A 25,312-nucleotide genomic window follows, 5' to 3' on the forward strand; every position below is an offset into this window, starting at 1 on the left:
TTGGCATGTATTAAAAAATGTTATAATGGGTTTTACCTGTGATATCTTTACTCATGATGGTTTACAAAAGCAGCTTAATATTGTGGAAAACACTGATGACCATGTATGGTGAGAATTGGAGTTGGCCATTAAATTTTTCTTGGACTCTGTTTTAACATTGGTAAAAATGAACGACGTGGACTTGTTCTCTAAAGAATCAAAGTAACTGTGTTGGGCAGAGACTAATGGTATTGTACGTGGCCATAAAAATATATAAAACTAATTGGCCCACATGGAAATTAAATCCATGTTCGTACACCACAGAACGCACTATCCAAAGCCCATTGATTTTAATATGTGTTTTGGTTTGTAAACAAATTATAGTAATTTCTTGCACATTTTTGGAAATTAATTGTTTAAGAGTTTATGTATCTGCTCCTAGATACAGTTTGTATATAAAAATTTTGTTCACAAGAAAAAAATAAATCCATGTTCATGCCATGAACCAATAAACAGATCCTAACTAGTTCCAAGCTTTTTTACAATTACCTTGTTCCAGTGAGAAGTGTTATTTAAATGCAAATATCATTGGGCAAGACAGGAGAACTCACCTGTTCATCCGTTTCTTTTTTGTGCCCTGACACAGTACAAGATTCTTTTGACTTATGACACCCACACAAATAGTACCACTGCAGAGGACACGCGCCCCTCATTCGTCTGGAGGAACCATAAACTTCCTAATGATATCCCAGGCCGGGGTAAGATATTCTGAGTGAATTTCCTTTCCCTAAAATTGTTTTTCTGGTAAGAAGAGTAAACTATATGGTTTATGAAGTTAGTTTATGATTATTGTTGTTTGGTTTGGTCCTCCAACTAAATTTTCCAGGTTTGTAAATGTGGACTTTATTTCCCTGAACCATGAATTACATTAGAGTTCTGATTAAACACGGAAAATACCCCTATTCTAATTTTGCCAGACCCATCTTTAAAAATGTGTTGTACCCTTGGACATAAATTATCCCATAGAAGTCTAAAGTTTGGCAATTGGCAAAAATGAGAGGGAGACATGTACTTTTTCTCCATTTATATTTTACTGGGAAAAGTTCAAAGGACACCTATTTCAGCAATGAATACATGCTTTATCAAGCTGAGGTGTGGCTGGTGATTATGTTCCCTATCATGTCCCCTATTCCTTCCTGGGACATATATTTCAGTTACAGTGAAGGTTTCCCACCCAAATCAGATGGGAGTCTCTCCATCATAAAAAGCCCTAACATGGCTAGGTGGTCACCCAAGCAAGATGCGAGGCAACTCTGTGACATTGATCATCAGCAGGTTGGGCAGGACAAGTATCTCCTTAGACATAAAGTGTGGAATATTCCGTCCATGACTGGCTTTGGCCAGGACTTGAAATGATGATCAGTAATTCCATATTGTTAAACCGTCTTTAGGGAAAAAATTTTACATTTGGACAAATACACCCAAAGATGCAAAAAAAAAAAAAAATGTAAATACCATTAATACATTTTTGAAGAAAATGATGAGACATTCTTAAGTGTCATCATGCAACCCATTAAAATAATTATTTGCAGAGAATTTTAAATGATAGGAAACTTAACGATGCTGGGATCCTAACTTTGTTAAACATTGTGCAGAAATAAGATTGTAAACTGGGTGTGGTGGCTCACACCTGTGATCCCAGTGACTTGGAAGTCTGAGGCAGGAGGATCTCAAGTTCAAAGCCAGCCTCAGCAATTTAGCAAGGCTTTAAGCAACTTAGTGAGACCCTGTCTCAAAATAAAACATGAAGGGCCTGGGATTGTGGCTCAGCGGTGGAGTGCTCGTCTAGGCATTGTGTTGTGTCTATCTGCACCTAAAAAAAAAAAAAAATGCAAAAAAAAAAATTAAATTAAATTAAAAAAAAAAAAAAGGCCTGGGGATGTGGCTCATTGGTTAACTACCCCTGCTTTCAATCCCAGGTACAAAGAAAGAAAGAAGGAAGATTCTAAAGAAACAGGCTAAAATTTTAACAGTGGTAGCTACTGAGTGAATAATTCTGGAAGATATACATTTTTCTTTTTTAGTATATTTCAGAATTTTCAATATTTTCTACTGATTATATTTGTTTATCACTTTTAAAAAGCATTTTAAAATTATAAGCTAAAAATATCTCTAACTCTGCTCTGCAGCCAGAAATTCTGGAATTTTGATGTGCCTTAGGGGGCACATTTCTGCTTCGGTGGGCTTGCTTGTGCCAAAGCTGTAATGTCCTGGTTCTCTTTCACTGCATCAGTCACTTTTGGTTCAAAATTATTCCCGTGCTTTTATTCAAAAGACATTAGCAGTTGACTAAAGCACAAAAGGATGTGGGGGTGGGGATCACAGTCTTTTAAACAACAAGCGATTTGGAACTGTTGGCATTCCTTTTGGAAGTTGGTTTTTCTTTAATCAGCTTTCTTTATTATCCCTAGAATGATCTTCAAGCTTCCTAGTTCTAAACCAAACCTGACTTTCTAAATAGCTCTTTCTTTTACCGTGGGCTTCTAAAACTCTCTACTTCTTCTTTTTGTAACTTCTCGAATTAAAATATTATTTTCTTTCTCCTAATTACAGTTCTTAGTGACAATGTTGTTTATAATTTTAGTATGGTTTTTATCAGTGTTTAAGTGTTTAGTTATTTAATAGAAGGCTGTGATTTTTAAAGTGCTAAACTTCTCGAAAAATAAATTTTGAGCACTCTCATTATTTACTTAAAAGATATCACATGAAATATTTATATTTTGTAGCACAGAGGCATTATATTACCCTGGGCAACTTCACCTCACTTTCAGTTAACCAGAAAACTGAGCCAGAACTTTCCATTACTTCCCTGTTACTATAGTTAGTTTTATACTTTACAAGTAAAATATACAAATAATCTAATAGTATACAAATAAGGAATGCATGCTTGGCCTTTTTTCTGTGTACACACTTGCTAACTAATCAGAATATTTCATCTGGCTATCACACCCTCACTGTCTATTCATTCATTTAAGGAAGAGTTAGTTAGTGCCCCAAGATGTGCTAAGCATCTGGGATACAACAATGTGGATAATGAAGATCTGGTTGTATCCTCCTCAGAGCCCTCCTCATCTGCTTCCTGGATTATAGCAACATCCAGCTGCCTTCCTGCTCCAGTGCTCCCACCTCCAAGGCAACCTCTCACATCACCACACTGTTGCCAACACTTCTACCTGCAGAACAAAGTCCAAATGACTGAATAGAGTACAATATGCCCACGAACTTCCTATTTTTCCAGCCATATCTTTTCTCTTAAAAAATCCCTTCCCCACTCTCAACTTCCTCCTACCTCCTTAAAGAAAGGTCATATAAATGTGTGCCCCTGTGTCCTTGTTCATGCTACTCCCTCTGTCCAGAATGTATTACCCTCCTCCATTCAACTGGCAAACGTACACTCATTTCAAGATTTAACTTTATTTCATTTGTCCTAACTTATTTTAGCAACCCAGGAGGTTATTAATCTTATTTATCTTGCTCTTACCCTACCTGACTCCTAGCATTTATATTTGTTTACATGTCTTTTTATATTTTTTAAAGGTACAGTCCATTATTTATTCCTATCCTCTCCACCCCTCAACATATGCCTTGAAATCAATGAATGATGACATGCGATAACTGTATTTCTACACTGAACTCCAGCACTAATTTACACTGTGTTAATTTTAGTCATTTTTCTTCTCTAAGTGTGAGTTTCTTCCTCTGCTACAACAGGAGACTTAGGGTTCCTTTTAATCATAGTGTCATATGACCTTGCAGTTATAAGGTCATTCCGCATTCCTTGGGAAGAGATAAATAGGATGTAATAATCACAGTGACCACCAGGAGGCAGCCAAAGCTTAGCCTTAGAACTACCGTGACCCAGACAACCTAACAAGCAAAACTAGAAAGCATGTTGAATTTAAAACTATATTAAATTGTACATGGCATATTTAAATACTATGTGTAAATGTCATAATTACGTCTAGCACAGTGAGATGTTGATACTGCAAGAGGCTGATGGGGCTTGAGATGGGCTGAGACCACCACATTCTCTCTAATTCTTGTGCTAGTCCAGGAAATGTGCAATTTTAGTAGGCCGCTGAGTGCAATCATCTGCACTGTGGAAACTGCATTTCTTGTTCTCACTCTTGTTATTTGTCTGGTGTGACAGAAGTGGGAGTAGTAATAGTAATGATGGAAGTGGTGATTGTAGTGACATACGGCCATCACCAAAGACAAACATGCCCACAATGTTACCTCATCTCCAAGGTATGAATTTATTTCTGTCCAGATGAGATAAATCCACAACTCACATTTTCACTATTGAAAATTTCCTTTTAGCACAAAACAGGTAGTTAGAGGCAGCTGTATGGTTGCAAAGCTTAAACTTTCAAATGTACCCCCTTAAAAGAGTGCTGCAACATTGAACCCCACAAAAAGCACCCCACTTCAGAAAAAAAAAAGGATTAGTTCATTAGGATATGATGTGATGACACAAAAATTATTTTAAAATGAATGTAATGTGTAACCTAAGTCTAATGGCATACCAGTTTTTGACATGAATTTATGTGTCTTAATATTTGGATTCCTTTCCCTAGCCTCTTTCAGATAGTAAGATGAGCAAGGCCAAACTTTTATTCAATTATTTTTTCATTCAGTCATTTTCTTTTTTTTTTTTTCATTCAGTCATTTTCAATTGATATTTTACCAGGTCTCAGGCCTGATATGTGCTAAAGGTATAGGAACAAACAAGTAGATCATGGACCATAGTCTCAGGGATTCTGTGTCATGGTGCCATGACAGGGAAGATAGGAAGGGAGGGCGCTACTTTAATAGAGAGATCTTGGTGTTTTCTCTTCAGGGCACCTTCATTAATTATATTTTTAGCAAAGAAAAATTCTTGTATGTGATTTTTCAGTCCAGTAGTAGAGATGTTCACAATGGAAGGTGAGCATGTCTGGTCCCACCTCTGTGTGTCCCCAGACTCTCAATCTCTTCAGCATATTTCTAAGTAATGTTTCTTGATTTAAAAGCTTTAGATGTTATCTATCTTTTGTATTGTGAATTAAGATTTAGTTCTTCACTAGTCCTCCTTACTTCTCAATATCACCTTTTTTGTCAATATATTTATTAGGTATTTAATTAATATACATGAGCTTCTAGTGTTGTTCAATCAACTGTTTATAAAAATGTCTTGCTCCCCCACTTTGTGAGATGAAGCTAAAAGTTCCCCAATCGTTCCTTCTACCCTCTTTCCATCTCCCATACTCTCCTTTATCTTTCTTTAATTTATCAAGGTTGTTAATGTTTATTTGGCAATCATATCATAGTTCTTTGGTCTTTACCTATAAGTTGATTCTATAAATTGAAGTAAGCAAACATTTTCATCATTATCATGATGTAAATATTTACACAAAGCTAAATATTATGCTGTGATAACATTTCTTTATATATGATTCCAAAGCTTCTCTTTTATACCACACAAAAGATAAAGGATTGTCTCTCCTTTTTAAAATACACAAAATCAGGCCTCATTTTACTTTGTTTCATTTTTGGACTATGCCTTTCTTGAACATTTTTCCCTGACAGTTTCTCTTTGGGACACCCCTTCTCTCCCTCCTTTCTTTCCTTCCTCCCTTTCTTTCTCTCTCTCTTTATATGAAAAGAATTGTGTCTTCACCATATTTCTATTATTTTTTAGCTTCTTACACATTCTATTTCTTGGAATCCATTCCATTTTGAACCCACTGATTTCCTTTCCCACCAGGGATGCCATGTGGGCCGTGTGAGCCATGATTTCTCTGTATGGTTTTTTGATGGTGGGCTTCTCCTCCCAGGCATAGGCCTTCACATTCTCAGACTCTGCTTCAAAGCTTCCTGGGGGTGGATCCACATTTTCCTGAATTCCACTAACTTTTCTGAGAGTCTCTCAACTTACTCCATCTACTTAACTCCACCCATACACTAGTGTTCTAATAACGAAAATCACATTCCTCCCTGACCACCTCAATAACCCAGAGAGCTTGGAAAGAACCAGCCTGCAACGCCGTCATCTAACAGTCTACACTGACTCTTCTTCCAACATGTGTTCTGCATTTAAAAAACTAACTGTCTGTTTCTTCTCTGTGAAACCTCCTGGGGTATATTGGTTTCAAGGACAGCAGGTAGGCTTCGACTCCCACAATTATTTGTGTGCTGGAAACCACTTTATGTTCTTATAACCATTGGGTGATTCCTGTTAGAGATAAAAGAGAAATATAGGCTTCAAGGAGAGCTGAAATGAAACTGCTTTCCCTGGGCACATGCCAGGCTGATTTTTTTTCAGGACTGGAACACAGGACATAAATTACCAAGAAACAATTAATAATAATAATAAAAATGTTTTTCAAAAGGGCTTTCTCTGTCCCTTCCCCAACTAGAATCTGTGAAATGTTTTCATTCTCTTCTCAAACAGCCTGCTAATGCATTTTCTACTCTTTCCTGCCACAGGCCCTCAGATCCTGATGATTGCTGTTTTCACGCTCACAGGGACAGTGGTGCTGGTCCTGATCATTGCTCTCCTGGTGCTGAGGTACCTCCCCTCCTTGCCACAGAATGCTCCTCATTCGAAGGAGGAAGGAGGCAGAGATCTGACTCTGCTGCTCACACGTGCTCACAAGGAGATCTCTAGACAGACCTAAGATCATGAAGGCATTCTGCATCAAAGACTACAGAAGGACAGAATATGACCTGGGGGGCAGATTAGAGCTCTGAGTCAAACGCCTGAACTCTGACCCAGTTCTGTGCTTACCAGTTTTGAGGTCTCAAGCACAAGCTACTCGACAACTTAAACAAGTTATTTTGCTTCAGTTTCTTCCTCTGAGCTGCCATGAGAATATGAAATGGGTCATGTACACAGAGTGCAATATAATAAGCATTATGTAAATGAAAACTAGCTGTTCTCACTGTTTTATTGGCATATTGTGGGAGATTTTAAAATCATGGTACTACGTGATATTTAGGTTGCGAGAGGATTTAGAGATCATCTATTCCAATTTTCCTATTTTAGCAGGAAGGAAGTGGGCTGTTTTCTTCAATCCAAAGGCAGAGCTGGGATCCTGTAACTGTATTGCTTAGAAATATACACAATAGACAGGGTGACCATTTAGTCAAGAATGAGCAGAAGCCAAAATTTCCTTCAGAAGTCAAGTCCAAATGAGAGTCAGCTTAAGAGAGGAGCAAATTGCAAGACAAAAGTGACACGTATTTCCTGTTGTTTCTAAACATGGGAGGCAGAAAGAGGACTTCCTCATGGCCAGAGTCTCCTCTAGGGGACCTGGCAAATAGTTGTCATTCATGTATTCTTCCAATATAACAAGAAAAGTAGTAAATGGTCTATAGAATCCCTAATTCAATATGAATGACAGTTGGTTCTGTTGAGTTCCAAGAGTCTCCATGGGTGCCTGGCTGCCTTCAATGTCTCAAGAGTCATTCTCCATGCTCCCAGTCTTACTGTAAAAATAACCAGTTAATACTATGCTATTTATGTGTATTTAATAGAGCTGGATGGAAGCATAGGAGGAAAATAATGATTTCTTCTTAGGAAAGTATGAGAAAGGCATTATAAATGAACTTGAAAAAGTGAGATGCAGTTTGTCAAATGACTTAAAAACAAAAAGGTATTCAGGTACAAATAGGTCAATGGAAAAGACGATTGATTACAGAATCAGACTCAAGCAAGTATAGGGACTTGCTTATATTACAGAGATAATATTACAAGTCAGTTAGGATGTGATATTGGGACAGTTTAAGCTTCCCACAAGTAAAAAATGAAATTAAAACTACATGAAATTGGCTGGGTGTGGTAGCTTGGGAGGCTGACACAGGAGGATCATGAGTTCAGAGCCAGCCTCAGCAACTTAGCAAGGCCCTAAGCTCAGTGTTTCAGCGCCCCTGTGTTCAATCCCTGGTAGCAAAAACTAAAAGAAAAAAAGATCTGCATGTGAAAAACCAACTTCAGAATATAGAAGAAATTTAGGAAATGACTTAATGAAGTCAGATTAGGAAAGTGTGATTCAGTCATTGATTAAAAAAATGTCAGAGAAGAAAACTCTATAAATATGTAAAATCAAAATTAGTAAAAATCAAAATTTTCCATAAAGCAAAGTTAAAAGAATAAACTGTGAGAAGGTATTTTTAACACAAAAGGACTTGTTTTTCAGAAGACATAAAGAACTCACAAAAGCTAATAAGAAAAAGAAAAGAAAAAATTGCATAATAAAAAATATTAGAGAAATTATAAGTAAATGATTCTATGATTCTATATATTCTATAAAATATGTAGCAAATATTTCAAAAGACCATCTCTGTAGTCATCAAGGAAATGCAAATTAAAGCAAAACTGACACACCATTAACATGCATCATAAAGATAAGGGAAAAAATTAACAATAGTAAATATTTTTAAGAACATAGGAAGGTAAATTGGTGCTACCACTGTGGGAAGTAATTTGGCAATATCTGTAAAAGCTCAAAGTGAGCTTTCCCAAAAACTCAAGAATTCTTCCTCATGTGCACGATAGACAAGATTCTAACATTTTATAAATTGGGACACATGTTGTTGCATTGTCTCTGTGCTTTTTCATTTTCTCTAAACATAAGGCACAGATGTGTAAAAAGAACTGGCTTACTTAGAATCTGGTGTGTTTCGTTGGTGGTTTAAAAATGAACATTTCTGCCATGTAAGGCTATCAGTTTTGATTTTTTTTCTGTTTTGTTCCCTCATGTTTCCATGTCATCGGTTCAGACCCTTTATTATAGTGAAGGATCAAGGAAAGTAAAATGAAACAAACACAAAAGAACAGAGAAGTCCACGAAACCTCCTATGGGTCCACTAATGGCCAGCACTGGCCAGTTTGGGGCATGGAGAGTCTCACCACTGAGCTAGTCTTCCTCAACACATGTCTGTCTGAGAACACCAGAGTCCTGAATTTCTCCTGGTGTTCAGAAATTGAACAGCCCGGACACTAATAAAACCTATCAACCAATTCTGTTCCTTCCACAGAAAATATAAAAGAGATAATCAACTTCGTCAGAAAAAATGGTCCCACATTCCTCCTGAAAATATCTTTCCTCTGGAAAACAATGAGACCAACCAAATCAGCCTGAAGGTAAGGCCTGCCTTTCCTGTTGGACAATGGTGCAGTTTGCTAGGTGTTTGACAAGACTTTGGCAGCATGGTAGGAAATGGTCCAATCTTAGTTTGTGCTAGAATCCAAAAGTTAGAGGCTTTCTACTTTTCCACCTCCTATTTCTCTTGATTCTTCATTGATCTAATGCCAGCTCTTCAATCCAGTGAACACTTCACTGGAGGCTGAGTTATAGAGTGTTACTGGGTTTTTGCATCTGACCCACGAGAAGCAAGACATGCACTTGCTGGGAATTTGTCATGGAAAGGATATAGGAATGGGAAAGGCATTTGAATTCCCCCAAACCTGGGGTACTAATCTACTTCTACTAAGGACCTATCACTTACCTTGCTCATTGTTGAAGAAAGAGACTTCTGTTGATGTTTGTTCAAATCCGTCCCCAACCAGGAAGTACAATCAGTAGCCATTATTAACAACTCACCCCATTTACTGCAGTTGATGCTAGCCCTGTGTTTCTCATCTTCTCCTCACAAGGAACCAGTGAGTTGAGCTTTATAATCATAACTTTGCTGATAAGGAAGTTGAAGACCAAAGCATTAAGAAACAGTGCAGGGTCACCTACAGTGAGTGAGTAAGATTACTGCAAATAATGACAGCTAACACTTAACGGAACACTATTACATTGCAGAAACTTTAACCCATTGCATCTTCCCTGAGCCCTTGAGGTAACAGATGGAATTTCAGAAACAATTACAGTTTGAACCCAGTGTGTCTGGTCTAAGATCCTAACACCTATATACTGCAATTACAAGGGTCTTTATATCAAAGTATACTAAGAAGGAATGGAGACCCAGGACCTTCACATAGGGCATTTGTAGACTTTCTCATAGTAGGACCAACCGGATAAGGTAGTGCTATTTGAGATGCCTCCCTGCCCAAAATCAGCAGAGGAGAACTTGAAGCAGCAAGTTCAGCCAGGTTTATCTTTGACCCCTTTCTACCAGCCCCTGACACCCTACCCCAATGACTGCACTTGGCCTTCTAAGAGCTCATATCCCCTCACAGCTGAACATGGATGAGGTCTTCCTTCCTTCAGAAATGCTCCTTGCTCCAAAGTGACCCTTCTGCTGCATTCTGAACCTCGCTCCTAAACACTGTGTTCACAAGGACCGAGTATCTCATACAAGTGTCATGGAGGAATCAAGCTTGCAGTAATTCACAGTAAGGTGCAAAGAACCACAAGACTAATTGACTTCCAAAGAGAGAATTTGCTGACAGAAATGACTGACTGGAAGTACCTGCTGGTAGAAGAAACATTTTAGACAGATTCAATTTTGCAGATTATTATTTGAGCAAAAAAAAAAATGATTCATCAATTGGGAAACACTGAAAACCAAAAGAAAGTCAGAGAGCACGCTGCAGTGTGGGCAGTGAGCTTTCACAGGTTATACAAAGAGATAAGTTCATTGGTTATTGCTAGAAGCTTGCCTGATCTGAGCATGGTCTGATCAGTTGGCTGCCTGTGATTGGCTGAAACTCAGCTACTTGTTACCAAAACGTTTTCTTAAATAAGGTTTCTGTTTATTTATGTATGATGATGTCAGTTAGACTGTGGTTTGTTACATAGGAACTCAAAATACTCAGGCAGCCTCAGGTCAATTACCTCCTGCTTACTTTGTTTAACACTAGGAGTAGCTGAGGAGATTTTTAAGTGAGTGCTCCTGTTTCTGAGATGACACCTGGATAGGCTCCCAAATGTTCCACCTCTGCAAAACCCTACCTAGGAAACAATCTCTACTGCCTCAAAACCCCACTTTGATACTTTGGTTTAACCTTTAAACACTGTATCTTTGTGTGTTTTCTTAAAATCTAAACATTTCCAGCAGTAGAAGGCATCGTCCGTTGCCAGTTTCTTGCAGAATTTTAGAGTACAGAATATTTAATAGTTAATTTATCAGATTAGTCACTCCCAGGGCTACCCAATAAAATTTTGGGACAGTAAATTCAAAGGAGGGAAGTCAGAAATGGTTCCTAACATGGAGGTATCATTCTTGCCCTGAGTTTAGATAGCCTAGGGAGCAGGAAGACTGGGAGAGGGCTATATAGAGAGTTCATCAGATGCTGTGAATCAGACAGAACAGGGAGAAAACTCAAGGTCAGCATGAGAGGAAAATAGAACCAGACAGGTAATAGTTCAAGTTTGGGATACTCTCTGAAGACAGAAAAAAAGGAAGTCAGTCTAAAGGATGAGATACTATTCAAATATCCCAGTACTAACATAGAAAGCCAGACCAGAGAATCAGACAAAGAGAAGTCAGGAAAAACAGAAAAAGAATGATTTAAAAAAAAAATAAACAGAAAAGAAAATGACAAAGATGATGATATCTCATTTTAGAATAAAAAGAGAAATCCTTACTGGGCATAGAGGCACATGCCCATAACCTGTAATCCCAGTGGTTTGGGAGGCTGAGGCAGGAAGATCACAAGTTCAAAGCCAGCCTCATCAACTTAGTGAACCCCTCTCTCAAAATAAAAAGAGGCTGGGGGTGGCTCAGTGGTTAAGTGCCCCTGGGTTCAATCCCCAGTGAAAGGGGAGTTGGGATCCTCTAGCTTGCAAGAAAAATTTCACCAACGGTGTCTAATTTGATCACCAAGTACCCTTCTGAATAAGGATTGCAGAGTTAGGAAATGAGGTTCAAGTAGCTTAAATGACCTCATTGAGGTCAGAAACAGTAAAAAGAACACTAGACAAGAAGACAAGCAGCCTAGCCTCTGCTGGTCTTCTAATGTAGCATTTAATGTCATTTAACCCTTCTATGCCTCATTTGTAAAATAAAAAATAACAATAACTGATGTTGGCACCTAGCACAGGCTGGCTGCCCGATATGCAAAGAAGCCAAATAAGAAGGCGCTGGGTATATGCAAAAGTAAAAGGCTTTATTCTGCTGCAGACTGACAGGGCAACCAGGAGACATCAGCTCAGATCTGCCTCCCAGATCTTTGAGTAACAGGGCAATTTTTAAGAAGAAAGAGGAGAGAGCTGCTGAGAAGAGAGAGTCTTGGCAGCTATAAACAAAACAGTCAACCTGCCTCTTCACAGGCCATGTATTTCTTTGGGGTGGGGTGGGGTGATTATCACATTCTGTGGGGGATTTTGAGGTCGTTGACCTGATGAGCTGGCTACTTCTGCACTAGTGCATTCTTGAAAAGCTGGTTTCAGACTGTCCTTCAGTGGATTCCAGAGACTGCCTAAAAGACAACTAAGAACTTTGTTATTTTAAAAGTTTGTGCTGGGGTGTAGCTCAGTGGGAAAGTGTTTGCCTAGCATGCCTGAAGCCCTGGGTTCAATCTCTAGTCTGGGCTTGTCTGGGCCTTAGCAGATTCAACATTTATTCATCTGCATGGTGTCAGGAATCATGATTGGACCTTGAAATATTTCACTCGAGTTTCAAGATGTCCTTGTAAGGTAAATTTTAACAAAGATAAACATACACACCAGATTTAAGACCCAAACTAAAATATACACTCATTCCCAGCCTTTCCTCAGTCTTGAGACTAGAAATCTTTAACTGGCAAACCAACAGCCCTATCTAGCCCACAGGTATCAATGTTTGGGTGTGTGTTGTTCAGTATTTAACATTTTAAAAATCAATTGCCAGCATATAAATATCATGGTGTAGCATGTGAAAATCTACATTTATCAACCAGCTTCTTTTGACAAATCAGATGATCTGACAATTCTGAGCAGAACCCAGAATTGTTGGACTGCTACTTGGACTTTCAAGCATTAATTTGCAACTAAAATAAATGCATAGCATCTTCCTTTATCACCATTCCCTAAGAGCATTTGTCTATACTATGGGCAATAATTCACCGTAGGAGGGGGTTAAGGGAAGAAGGAAGAAAGAAAATCCATGGCTGAGGAGAGAAAGCGAGGAGAACCCAGTGTTAAGGAGGATATAGTTAATTCTGGGAAGAAGAGGTTGGAGTGAGTAGTGGGAGGGAAAGACAAGTCAGTTACCCCAGTGTTTCTGGGATGTTGAGCAGACAGCAGATATAGCCCAGCGGGAAGAGCCTCTCAGCCTTTGACAGGCAGTGAATGGGACAAACCAGAAGTTCTGGAATAATTAGCTTTTTCTTGTGCCAGATTGATGACGACAAGAGACGAGACACAATCCAGAGACTTCGACAATGCAAGTATGACAAAAAGGTGACTCCAGTCTCCCCCACTTCTCTGAACTCTAACTGGGAGTAGGTTCTGAGTCATCACGGTCCCAGCCCTGACTTTGCTAGGGGGATAGTGGGTGAGGGGTTTGGGGGGGGGATGTTTCCCAGGTTGCTTCAAAGGGCCGTTTGTAGAGCTTCATAGGATAGGCAGGGCTCTGCTTGAAGGTTACAAAACTCACCATCCTGGGGGAACCAAAGGATAAGTTAACTATTTGGAGGGAAACAGAAATATTATCATAATACCCATTTATCTGAGGAATTACATTGCAATAGTAACTCCTTAATTCAATTGATCTTTGCAGCGAGTGATCCTCAAAGATCTCAAGCACAGTGATGGCAATTTCAATGAGAAACAGAAGATAGAACTGAACAAGGTATGTGTCCTATACTTCAACCCCTTGAGAATTAACCTCATTCCATTTTCCCTGAACACAGAGGTCCCCTGTGGAGAACTGTCTTATGAGAAAGAAATGAATGACTTAGATACTTTTTGAAAACTCTGTCTAGAGATGTTGGAGGGTGAGATTTTACAGTGTAAAAATTCTGGAAATATGCTGGTATGTTCTAAAATACATTCTTAATATTAAAAAAAAAGTAGTGAAATTTGTATTCAAGTCACCTTGCTAGCAAAGGAAAGACTGCTGAATAAGATGTAACACAATATGTAGTAACAAACAGGTACTGACATTCAATTTATTAAGAGCAATGCATCTTCCCAAATGAAACACATTTTGCTAACATATGAATATTTTCTCTGGTTCCGGTTTCTGGTTGATGTGCTTTGTAAACACACATGTTCTCCTAGCTGCTTCAGACTGACTATTACAACCTGACCAAGTTCTATGGCACAGTGAAGCTTGACTCCAGGATCTTTGGGGTGATCGAATACTGTGAGAGAGGATCCCTCCGGGTAAGAAACCAGCATCATTTTCAATTTCCTAAGAAGTCAACCATATTAAAAAAAAAAATCAGCAGATCTTTAAAAACTATTTTCCCAGGGGGATAATACTATAGAGTTATCAGGAAAAGTTGGTAGACCCACATACTTTTCAAACTAGATTCCTCAGATTTTATCAATCAGTCCTATAATCTCTTTACAAAGAAGTCAAAAGATATTCGGAAAAGGAATGTAGATGGGAGGAAAAGGAACAGAGAACAGAAGTAGGAAAGTGAGTGGTTACTTCAAAATACACTTTGTGGTGTGTATTGGGCAGGTTGGGCAGTTAGTGGGGATTGAACCCAGAAGTGTTCTATCACTGAGCTATATCTCCAGCCCTTTTAAGTTTTAGTTTGAGACAGGGTCTTGCTAAGTTGCTGAGGCTGGTCTTGAACTTTTGATCCTCCTGCCTTAGCCTCCTGAGTAGCTGGGATTATAGGCGTGTGCTCTCACACCTGGATCAAACGCATTATATTTTATTTGAATTTTACTCAAATATATTATATTTTACACTTGTTTTTATATTGAAAGATCAATGGATAGTTGTTATCAGAGCACCAAATAAGCACAAGAGGACTTGTTCATAAGTCCTGGTCTACTCTGGTCTAAATTCCTACCTGCTCTTCCTTGTGAGAGGACTGAAGATAACCAGGAGTTGCCTTGGTCAGGTATTCTGGCTGAGCAGGTCCAAAGCAAAAAAAAGAATACGACAGGACTGAGTAAAGTTCATAGGAAGAACCAAGCACTAAGCAAAGAGTGTCAGATCATCACATAGTTCTGAAGGGCAAGCACAGTTGATTTGCAAAACACAAGAGTCAGGTGTCAAACCGAAACAGGGATTGAAAAGGGCAAGAGCAGGAAGGACTGTAGGACAATGACTTCAAGGGACACTGATACACCTGAACCAGACTGAATGGTCTGTGGGCATGTGCCATGAGGGCCCAAAGGTAGGGTGACCCAGTGATTTATCAGGATACTTTGACAGTGACGGGGGTGTTATAATAATGATCCTGGAATAACCGACACAAAGTGTAACTGGACCAAGAAAATCAAGATGTGTGGGTAGCCCTGCCTTTGGATTATATTCAGTACCTCTTAGGAACCTCATAATAAAGCCAAATTCCTAAGCCAAATTCCTAAGAAGCTTTGGTAACTTCAAAGAGGTTCAGATATTCATAACTCAATGAAATTAAAAAATAATTTTTTGTCAAAACTAATAATTTGGAAATTATGAATTTTTTAATGGGCTTCAATTAAACAAAACAAGACAAAAAACAAAACAAAAAATCAAAAACAGTAGCTTTCCAAATATGTGGCATAAACCAAAATCTATCCTCAAAGAAAAAAACTGTAACTCTAAATGTGACTCTTTCTGAAACAATAGTAAATAATGTAGTTATTCAAAACTTAGAATAATAACTACGGCCTAAAGGGAAGAAGATGTTCAATATCAATCATTATAAAACAAAATAAAATTCAAAATGCACTGAGTTTAAAAAAAAAACTATTAAAACACACAAGCCTCTTCTAATTGTGGTTTTAAAAATAAACATACAAATACTTAAAAGTAGGAATAATAAAAGCAGTGAAAACATGTAGCAATGAAACAATTATAATTGTGGAAAACACTTCATTGCTACTAAATTATAGTATCTTTGAAAAGAAAAAACTTCAGAAGTAATAAAATCATGAAGATCTGACTCAAAAAGTAAAATTTTAAGTAGGCCAATTCTGAACCAGTTTCACTAATACTTCTGACATAAGATATATGAGGTTTTTTCATCCTAAAAGACTTAGTTCTTCTACTCTTTGGATACTAACTAGGTGTTCAGTTCAATTTTTTCAATGAACTCCTGGAGTTAGCATCAAACTCTACAGGTTAAGGGCTCAGTCCCACAACTGTCCCTATCTCAGACCCCAGTTGCAAATCCCAGGCCTCTTGTACTTTGACCAACCCAGCTGAAAATCAGGCATTCCTATGACTCCCTTCTTGAGTTTGATAATTTGCTAGAATGACTCAGAACTCAGAGAAAAGTTATTTGCTACTACTGGTTTATTATAAAGTCTATTATAAAGACCACAGACAAGCAGCCAGATGAACTGTAATGCCAGATTCATGGGACCCCAATAGACCTCCAGGAGCCGAATCCGATGCAATCACACAAGAGTCTTTATTGCAAGCTCGAGCCTGGACTCACAACCGTTCCCGACTCAGCGGTCCCCGGGAGTGAGTCCTGGTCCTTTGTTCAGTGAGATTTTATAGGTTTTGGGGGGATACTCTGTGCATCACAACATCACACAGCAAATCATTCCACACTGAGAGAAACTCCAACAACAACGTTTAACATTGATTAGCACATTCACTGGCAGGAACAAGTTGGGTAGGGGTGATTGGTTAGTACAAGAGGGGGATTCCTTTGAACTGATTGGTTTAGGCCATGAAGGGTGTACGTGCTAAACTACATGGTTTCCCCACATGTTATCAACCACCATAAACTACTGGGGGATCATCTGGCATCCCAGGTATTTTCTCTATCTCATGCTGATTGGTGGCTGCTAGGGGGTTGCTATGGGTCCCCACCTAGCCTAACTGAGTCAGGGACACCTGGCACAGCAGATCTCTCCTTTTATTTGCAGACAAACAACTCAGCAGGGTGGGTATGTGCCTAGGAGTGCTCTGTGGGTTTTTCCAAGGACAAGGGTCATGCCACCTTCCTTGGACAGGCTTTGCTCTGAGGTAGAGGCTGGTTTCTCAAAAATGGAGTCACGGCAATTTCTCATAAGAAATACCTAGGGAAACTTCCCAAAGATCCCAAGCACAGGCACTTCTGTCCCTAGAGACTTGGGTTGTGCCACCCTCCTGGCCTGTAGATGTGTTGACCTACTTGGAAGCTTTCAAACCCTTTCACTTAGGGGACTTGGGGGAAGTTCCATCACTGAGCCACCATTGATTAAACCATCCACCATTGACGGTTAACTCTATTTCCAGCCCTTTCTCCTCCCTGTTAGTGAAAGGGGAGGGACAAGGCCAAAATATCCACCCTATAATCATGTAGCTGATTCTTTCCAGCAATTAGTCCCTGTCTTGAGTGGTGTAGAGGCTCACCGTGTTAGCTTTTCATCCCTGAGACAAAATATCTGAGAAAATCAGTTTAAGGAGGGAAGATTTATTTTGATTCAGGATCTCAGAGGTTGCAGTCCACGGTCGCTGGCTCCATTGCTTTCGGCCTGTGGTAAGGGCAGATATCATGGTGGAATCACTGGTGTGGCAGCCAGGAAGCAAAATGAAAGCAAGGAATGGGGTAGGGGCAAGAAATACCCTTCTAGAGCATGCCCCCCCTGTAATCTACTTCTTCCATCATGCCCCCCCACTCCAGTTTCCACCAACTCCAAGTAATCCACTAATGAGGATTAATCCATTGATAAGTTCAGAGGCCCCAAGATCCCATCGCTTCTCAAAAGACTCACCTCTGAACATGGCTGCTTTGGTGTTAGATATACATGGAAGATAAATAAATTTACAAAGCAAGCTGGTTCTATGCCCAAGATATCTCATTATGTATATACAAATGTTCTAAAATTGGGGGGAAAAATCCACAATATGAAACACACCGAGTCCCAAGCATTTCACATAAGAGATATTCAACATGTGCTAGCTCAAAGCTGATTGTTAAATATTTAGGAATTTGTTAACTAGTCAGTGTAGAATTCTTGGTGGCTGAAATATTTCAGATGGGAGCATTTCACCGTAGAGTCTGCAAGTACTTAAATCAGGGCTATTTTCATAGAGCCAGTTTATTCGCCTACCACAGATTGTAATTTATATGGAAATATATAAATTCTAAAAACAAAGAATTTCCAATCAAAGGCAGACTTTCTTTCCCCCCCCTTTTTTTTTTTGGTTAACAAAGATCATCAGGAAAAAATATAAAAGAGCAATAATAAACAAAACATTTTAACAAAGAAGAATAATGAGAGGCTACTTGCCAGAAAGTTATAATAAAAGCAGTCTAGTAATAGTTCATGAATAAAGACATGATTTATGGAAGAAAAATACATGGTCCAAGAATAGCATTAGTATATTGTCAAGTTTGGTGAAAGGGTAATTTAGTAAATGGGGCTGAGATAATAGGACCCTCAGACTTTTCATCTCACAAGAGGGACTTTGCCGGAGCAGTTCTCTCTCCATAGAACTTGCTTCCCTACTGTGTCCAGATCTCAGCTTTACTCACACTTTCTGAAGGAAACATCTTTGACTTACATAACAAATTCCCAGAGTGTAAGGGTCAATCCTCAGATCTGTAGTCCCTTTTTATAGTACTTATCATATTTATAATTTCATATTTATTACAGTTATTTTACGAGTGTCAGTTTCCCCCACCAGATCATGAATGCCCTAAGAGGGCCCACTGTAATCCTAGCACCAAACTCAGGGCCTGCTGTATATTCTCTCAACTATCTCTAAGGAAATAAATAGATCACCTACTAAAATTGATCAGAAAACAGCACACAAACCTACATATAGGGCTGGGGGTGTTGCTCAAGCGGTAGTGCACGCGCCTGGCATGCGTGCGGCCCAGGTTCGATCCTCAGCACCACATACCAACAAAGATGTTGTGTCTGCCGAAAACTAAAAAATAATTAATATAAAAAAACTTACATATATATTATGGTCCCAATTTTGTAAGACATAGTACATATACCTTAGGTAAATGAACATTGAAGAGGAATAGAAGGAAATACCAGAATGAGAACAAGTTAGATGATGCAACTAGCTGTGATTTTTATTTTCTCCTTTTTTATATTTTGTAAATTTTGTTCATATTTTCTGTACTATGTATATATTCCCTTCATAGTCAAACAGAATAATACACTTTTTACAATTTGTCCGATGAGAGCAAGATAGGATGGGTAAAGGGTGAGATAAAGGTAAAGAATGGATAGAAAGAGAAATAATTACTGTAGAGAGTCTGTGTGCTCATAACTCTCCTTCCTTAACTCCCTAGTACCCACAGTCCAGCCAGTCTCATCTGAAACGGTCAATGACTTCAGACACTTTTTTAGAAATTAGGGCTACAGGGCCTAAATTAAAACTGAAGGTCAAATTGAGCTTTTTCCTTAAATAAGGATTGTTAGGATATCATTTAGGATTACTTATTGACTTTATTAAAAAGATGTGTCTTGCTAGATGCAGGGGTGCACACTTGTAATCCCAGCAGCTTAAGAGGCTGAGGCAGGAGGATTGTGGGTTCAAAGCCAGCCTCAGAAACTTAGCAAGACCCTAAGCAACTTAGTGAGACTTTGTCTCAAAATAAAATATAAAAAGGGCTGGGGATGTGACTCAGTTGTTAAGTGCCCCTGGGTTCAACTCCTGGTACAAGCGGGCACGTACACACACACACACACACACACACACACACACAAAGATGTGTCTTGATAGAGCCTCCTTTGTGTAATTTGGGTCAAAAGTCTAGCTCTTAGAATTCACACAAAAATCCAAGAACCCTCTTTTTGATAGAGGGCTTAGCAAACCTAAGAAAAACTTAGCATGATTAAGCTTTCGAGAAAAGCACTGATCCAACTTTTGAAAGATGGGGCATGCAGGGCAACCACGTTTTAATCAAGCTCCCAGCTCTCCTTCCAGGTGGGGTGTGCTCATTTCTTGGCCCCTGTCTGATGGTGAAAGCCACTCCATGCTTCTCAGTGAAGGAAAGAAATAGTCATGTACTAATAACACATGGCTCAGCCATGCATTGGCCCCAGATCTGACAGCCGTACCGTAACAGAGCTGAAAAACTTCTATCACCCAGTGGCATTGTAGCCACTGTAAGATCACAGCACAGTGTACCCCTCATGGGTTTGTAGTGATGCTGGTGTCACCAAACCTACTGTGCTGCCGGTCAGAGGGCACACAGAATTATATACATGATACATAATATTTGAAGATGATAATAAATGATCATGTGACTGATTTAGGTATCACCACAGTATGTTTTTTAATCACTGTTTTAGAGTGTACTCCTCCTTATAAAAGAAGTCGTACTGTAAACAATGTGTGGTGCTGTGCAGGCAGCTGCCCCATAAACGTCGTGTCTCCCGCGCTCTTCATGACATCATTCCATCTTGTGCTGTATTTACTGTTGTTGTTTTGATCATTGTTACAGGGCAGAGACCCACCGTATAGCTGAGGCACCCCCTGCATCCCAATTCTTGCAATCATGCCAGAAAGATTTCAGATGTTACTCAGAGTAACAGGCATGAGCTTATTAAAAGGGACAGGAAATGGGAAAAGACGACACTCTCCAGGGACACAATGGGTCCTCTCAGAAAGGAGAGGGTACAGGGTGTCTTCTCTCCTTCCTCTAGTTTTAGTGGGGGGGTCTCAGGGAAGTTTCCAGAGAGTCCCACCCAGGTTTACCTCTTAACTTTTGACCGACAGCATGATAACATCAGACTTCCAAGTTCCCACTGTGCATGACAGCGCTAGGTCACTTTGGCCCATGCTGGCCAGTTCTCATTGGAACCTGTTCTTACGGGTTTTATGGTTAAGGGGAATTATCTTTATCTCATTGAGTTCTGGAATCTGGTCTATGTGAGGATTACAAAAGTTCCCGACCCCGACTTCAGGGTAAGTTCTATCAGCATTTGGGGCCTGCATTTCACTTTAGTTTGCTGAGGAATGTCATACATCCTGTTGGCTTCAGCCAGGTAGGGCTGCAGGTAAATTGTTTTTTAAAAGAAGAAAGCAAGTTGGAGTCAGCACAGTGGGCCCAGTTTATAGAATTATTATTCCCTTAACCTCATATTTCCACACCTCACATCTGTCTGTTCCCTATTAATCATCATGGCCCTAGGAGCAATAGGCTGTACCATGTAAAATACATACCGCATTGCCTATGTGGGTAGTAAGCTAAACCCTCTATGTTTGGGTGAGTACCCTCACACAATCATGATCCCAAGCTCTCATGATTAGGAGATTATTGTTTGGCTCATAATAGTCTCTCCAAACCATTCTTCCATACAACAGCTCACCTTCTTTCTTTTCTTTTCTCCTATTCAGGAAGTTTTGAATGACACAATTTCCTACCCTGATGGCACATTCATGGATTGGGAGTTTAAAATCTCTGTCTTGTATGACATTGCTAAGGTAAGAGACCTATGAAAATAAGAAACTTTTATGAAAATTAAATATAAAACAGATCTGGCTATATTCAACCTCAGCGTGCATTGATTTCTTCACTTGTAGAATGATAACGGTAGCTATGTCATCTATGAAATATAAAATATGAAATCATGCACATGCTTACCACAAGGCCCAGTACAAATCAATATTCCATATACATTGGTGACATTATTTTTGTTGTCGTATTTTTTTTTTTGTATTCTGGGTGTGGGGCATACATTTTCATAGATTTGTCAGAAATCAAAATCATATTAAACTTCATGGAAGACCACTGAAGTCTTTCAACTTTCTAAGAAAAAAACACGAAGTACAAGCAGCTGTCTTACATGAAGCAATAATAAATTTGGACATGACTATTTCCAGACATGACATGAAAAAGGAAGCGGACACAGTAACCATGGCCTTATCCGAGAATGAAGAAAAGTTTTCCCAAGAGTAAATCGTTTTGTATGGTTCCAAAAAATGTCACGATGACCTTTTTGCTTGTACAATTTCACTCCTACAAAGGTTGAAAAACAGTTCTGGCTATGACACCTCTGGCCACCAGAGGGTGGTACAAGAGCTAAAATTGGATTTCCCCTTTCAAACAGAAGCAATGAAACGCTCCTGTTTCAAAACAGAATGAAACCAATTGGATTTTAAGAAATAATCCAGGCCAGCCCCTCCCTTCAAAAAACAAGGACTTATAATTCATATTTGAAAAATTGAGGTAGCCAAGAACCAGAGACATACACAGGGTCACAAACCAAATCACTGGCAAGTAAAACACTTAAATTATATATAAACACACATTTATATTTGTCTCAACCATGTGCCTCATACAAAATTACTTAACCAGAGTTTTTACACAATGGTCTTTTACTCTGTTATCTACTCTGTAGCCTAAATAAGACTTCAAAATGATATAGAATATGTAGAAAAATATTAAGGCTTTAATAAAATGTATAAACCAAAAGTAATGGTACTAAATTTAAAATCTGACAGTGTGGCTATCTTTTATGCTGAAATAATGTCAAAATGTCACTTCTTCCTTTGAAATAATCAAGCAGCTGAAGTGTGTCTCATCTCTTTTGTTTTCCTGTCATCCGAAAAATTGCAGGGGATGTCATATCTGCACTCCAGTAAAATAGAGGTCCATGGCCGTCTGAAATCCACCAACTGCGTAGTGGACAGTCGAATGGTGGTGAAGATCACCGATTTTGGCTGCAATTCCATTTTACTTCCAAAGAAAGGTTTGTAATGAATGAAATTTTTTCACTAGCTTCCCATTTGGCATTTCTTTTTCTTTCTTCTTACTTTAAAAAATTTTTTTTCTCTCAAGCCGAGATAAAGTGGTTAGAAAAACAGTGATATTGATCAGAAAACAAAAACTTGGAGCGACAAGAGGCTCATTCTCCATCGGAGTTAAACAAATATTCTTTATGGACCTTATCCTCAATGCTCAGCTGAGTGTCCCCTGATATCAGTGAGAGATCATGAAGAATTTATTGATTTGTGAAACAAAATAGGATGAAAAAATATAGAAGTATAGTGCAGGCAGGAACCTTAGAAATTATCTGGTTTAATCCTCTTCTTTAAAAAAAAAATCAGAATTGAGACTCAGAGAAGTTACAAGATTTCCCTAGAAGAAAAAAATATAAAGCATTTTCAAAGCTACACATCTTTCATTCTTCAATGGTAATAAAGCATAAGAAAAAAAAACCTCTTCTCAATGAAATATATTCTCATCATTTTCAGAATGTGGTGGGTCAAAAAAGGTAACTTGGTTTGTAGAGTGTGAAGGGTTTTTCATGTTAAATATTTATCCTTTCTTTACTATAACTCATAGTTAAGCAGCCTTAGAAATCTAGCATTCATGTTGCCTAAAATTACTACTAAATCCAAAAATTAACTCTGTGTCTAATTCTAATTTCACAATCCTTTAGTTTTTCCTTAGTAAAAATCACAGTTCTGTCCTGACTTCCACAGTCTTGTTGAGTATAATATGATATTGGATTCAATCCAGTAAATTCTTTCGAAGCCCTACTGTGTGCCAAACATGGCTCATGATGTAATGGAGCAAATCTCCTTCATCAGATGACTGCAGTATTAGTAGATTACATACCTTTTCAACAACCTCAAACCTTTAGGATCCACTGTGAGTAAATCACAAGTCACAAATATTTATAAGACTGGAATTCGAAAAGGTGATGTAACTTTGGTTGGAGAACCAAATGAGGAAAATGTGCTTCATCATAAATACATCACTGTGCCCAGCAACATGAATCTATCTATGTATTGTTTTATTAAAACTACTGAATATCAAAATCTCAAAGCATTTATAAGAAGTGGGGTGATTCCAAAATCTTTCCAGAGAGTGCTGAAGAAAAATGAATTAATTCTATGCTCCTGTCATTGCTAAATCAGATACATAATGGGTGTCCAGAATATAGGTGTCTCTAGGTACCAAGACACAGGCATTTCATTCATGTGAAATGGGCTCTATGTAAATCATTACAGTGGTGTGAACATAATAAAATGTGATTAAATTACATACATCATATTTCTTAAGAATACTGTGGGAACACTAAAGAAACTGCCTCTGTGGGCATGAACTGGCTTGGAGGCCACCAGTATATTATGCTTGGAAAATATTTTTATCTTCTTTCAGTAACTACATATTTAAATATATATATAATATAAAGCCAGGCGCCATGGCGCACGCCTGTAATCCCAGCAGCTCAGGAAGCTGAGGCAGGAGAATCGCAAGTTCAAAGCAAGCCTCAGCAATTTAGCAAGACACTAAAAAACTCAGTGAGAGCCTGCCTCAAATAAAATATTAAAAGGGCTGGGATGTGGCTCAGTGGTTAAATGCCCCTGGGTTCAATCCTCAGTACCAGAAAAATGTATGTGTGTGTGTGTGTGTGTGTGTGTGTATACATATATATATATATATATATATATATATATATATATATAATATATATAGAGAGAGAGAGAAAATAAATTCTAATAATTTAAATAATAAAATTTGTTTAAATATATAAATTTTTATTTATTTGTTTATAAAAGCTTTCAAAAATTCATTCCATATGTACCATAAGTTATTAAATCCCTCAGCCTCTCATATTCTATTGCATTCATTCAACATATTTATTGAGCACTTACTACACACCAGGTCCTGTTCTGGGTAGACCTCAAGAACTATTATCAGAACTATTATCCTAGCTGTTTTAGAGAACACATATGATCTCACCCAAATTCTGACTTTTCAAAGTCAGCTTTAAAGCTAAGTGTGTTATTCTACCTTCTATCACTGGTATGAACCTACAGTCCTTAAAAGTTTGGGACCACACCATTCCAAAACCAACCGTTTTCTGGGTGGATGGCATAGAACTTAAAAAGCAAAAGCAGGTTGGAGACCCAGAGGCCGCTCCCCCCAACTTTGCACTCTCCATATCTGAACGCACAGACCTGTGGACCGCTCCAGAGCACCTCCGCCAAGCCAACATCTCTCAGAAGGGAGATGTGTACAGCTTTGGAATCATCGCCCAGGAGATCATCCTGCGGAGAGAAACCTTCTACACCTTGAGCTGCCGGGACCAGAAAGGTAAGTCTGAACCCCCTCCGCTGCCCCAGCTGGGAGCCAGCCAACCTGCATTCTGGGCTCAGTGAGGCCCTAATCTCCTTGTAACCATATCTCATCTGCAAAAGCAGTGACTGCGCATCTGCACTACACATTTTACATGGTTATTGGAAGGATTAAGAGTTAGAGTCCCCGAAAAGCACAAGATAATGTGCCCTGCCAGGCGTCATGGCTGTCAGTGTTGTGGTCAAAGAA

General features: G+C 38.8%; 1 protein-coding gene across 1 annotated transcript in view; it reads left to right on the forward strand.

Annotated features, from left to right (window-relative positions):
• Positions 1–25,312, forward strand: part of Gucy2c (guanylate cyclase 2C) — a 68,101-nt gene that overhangs the window by 22,512 nt on the left and 20,277 nt on the right. Inside the window, exons 10-18 of the mRNA XM_078015199.1 lie at positions 626–737; positions 6,508–6,589; positions 9,061–9,166; positions 13,293–13,355; positions 13,675–13,746; positions 14,178–14,282; positions 21,370–21,456; positions 22,592–22,724; positions 24,944–25,081. Coding sequence (XP_077871325.1) covers positions 626–737; positions 6,508–6,589; positions 9,061–9,166; positions 13,293–13,355; positions 13,675–13,746; positions 14,178–14,282; positions 21,370–21,456; positions 22,592–22,724; positions 24,944–25,081 — 898 coding nt within the window. The remainder of the gene's footprint in view (positions 1–625; positions 738–6,507; positions 6,590–9,060; positions 9,167–13,292; positions 13,356–13,674; positions 13,747–14,177; positions 14,283–21,369; positions 21,457–22,591; positions 22,725–24,943; positions 25,082–25,312) is intronic.

Source organism: Ictidomys tridecemlineatus, chromosome 6 (genome assembly GCF_052094955.1).
Source record: "Ictidomys tridecemlineatus isolate mIctTri1 chromosome 6, mIctTri1.hap1, whole genome shotgun sequence".
In the NCBI taxonomy this organism is placed as follows: domain Eukaryota; kingdom Metazoa; phylum Chordata; class Mammalia; order Rodentia; family Sciuridae; genus Ictidomys; species Ictidomys tridecemlineatus.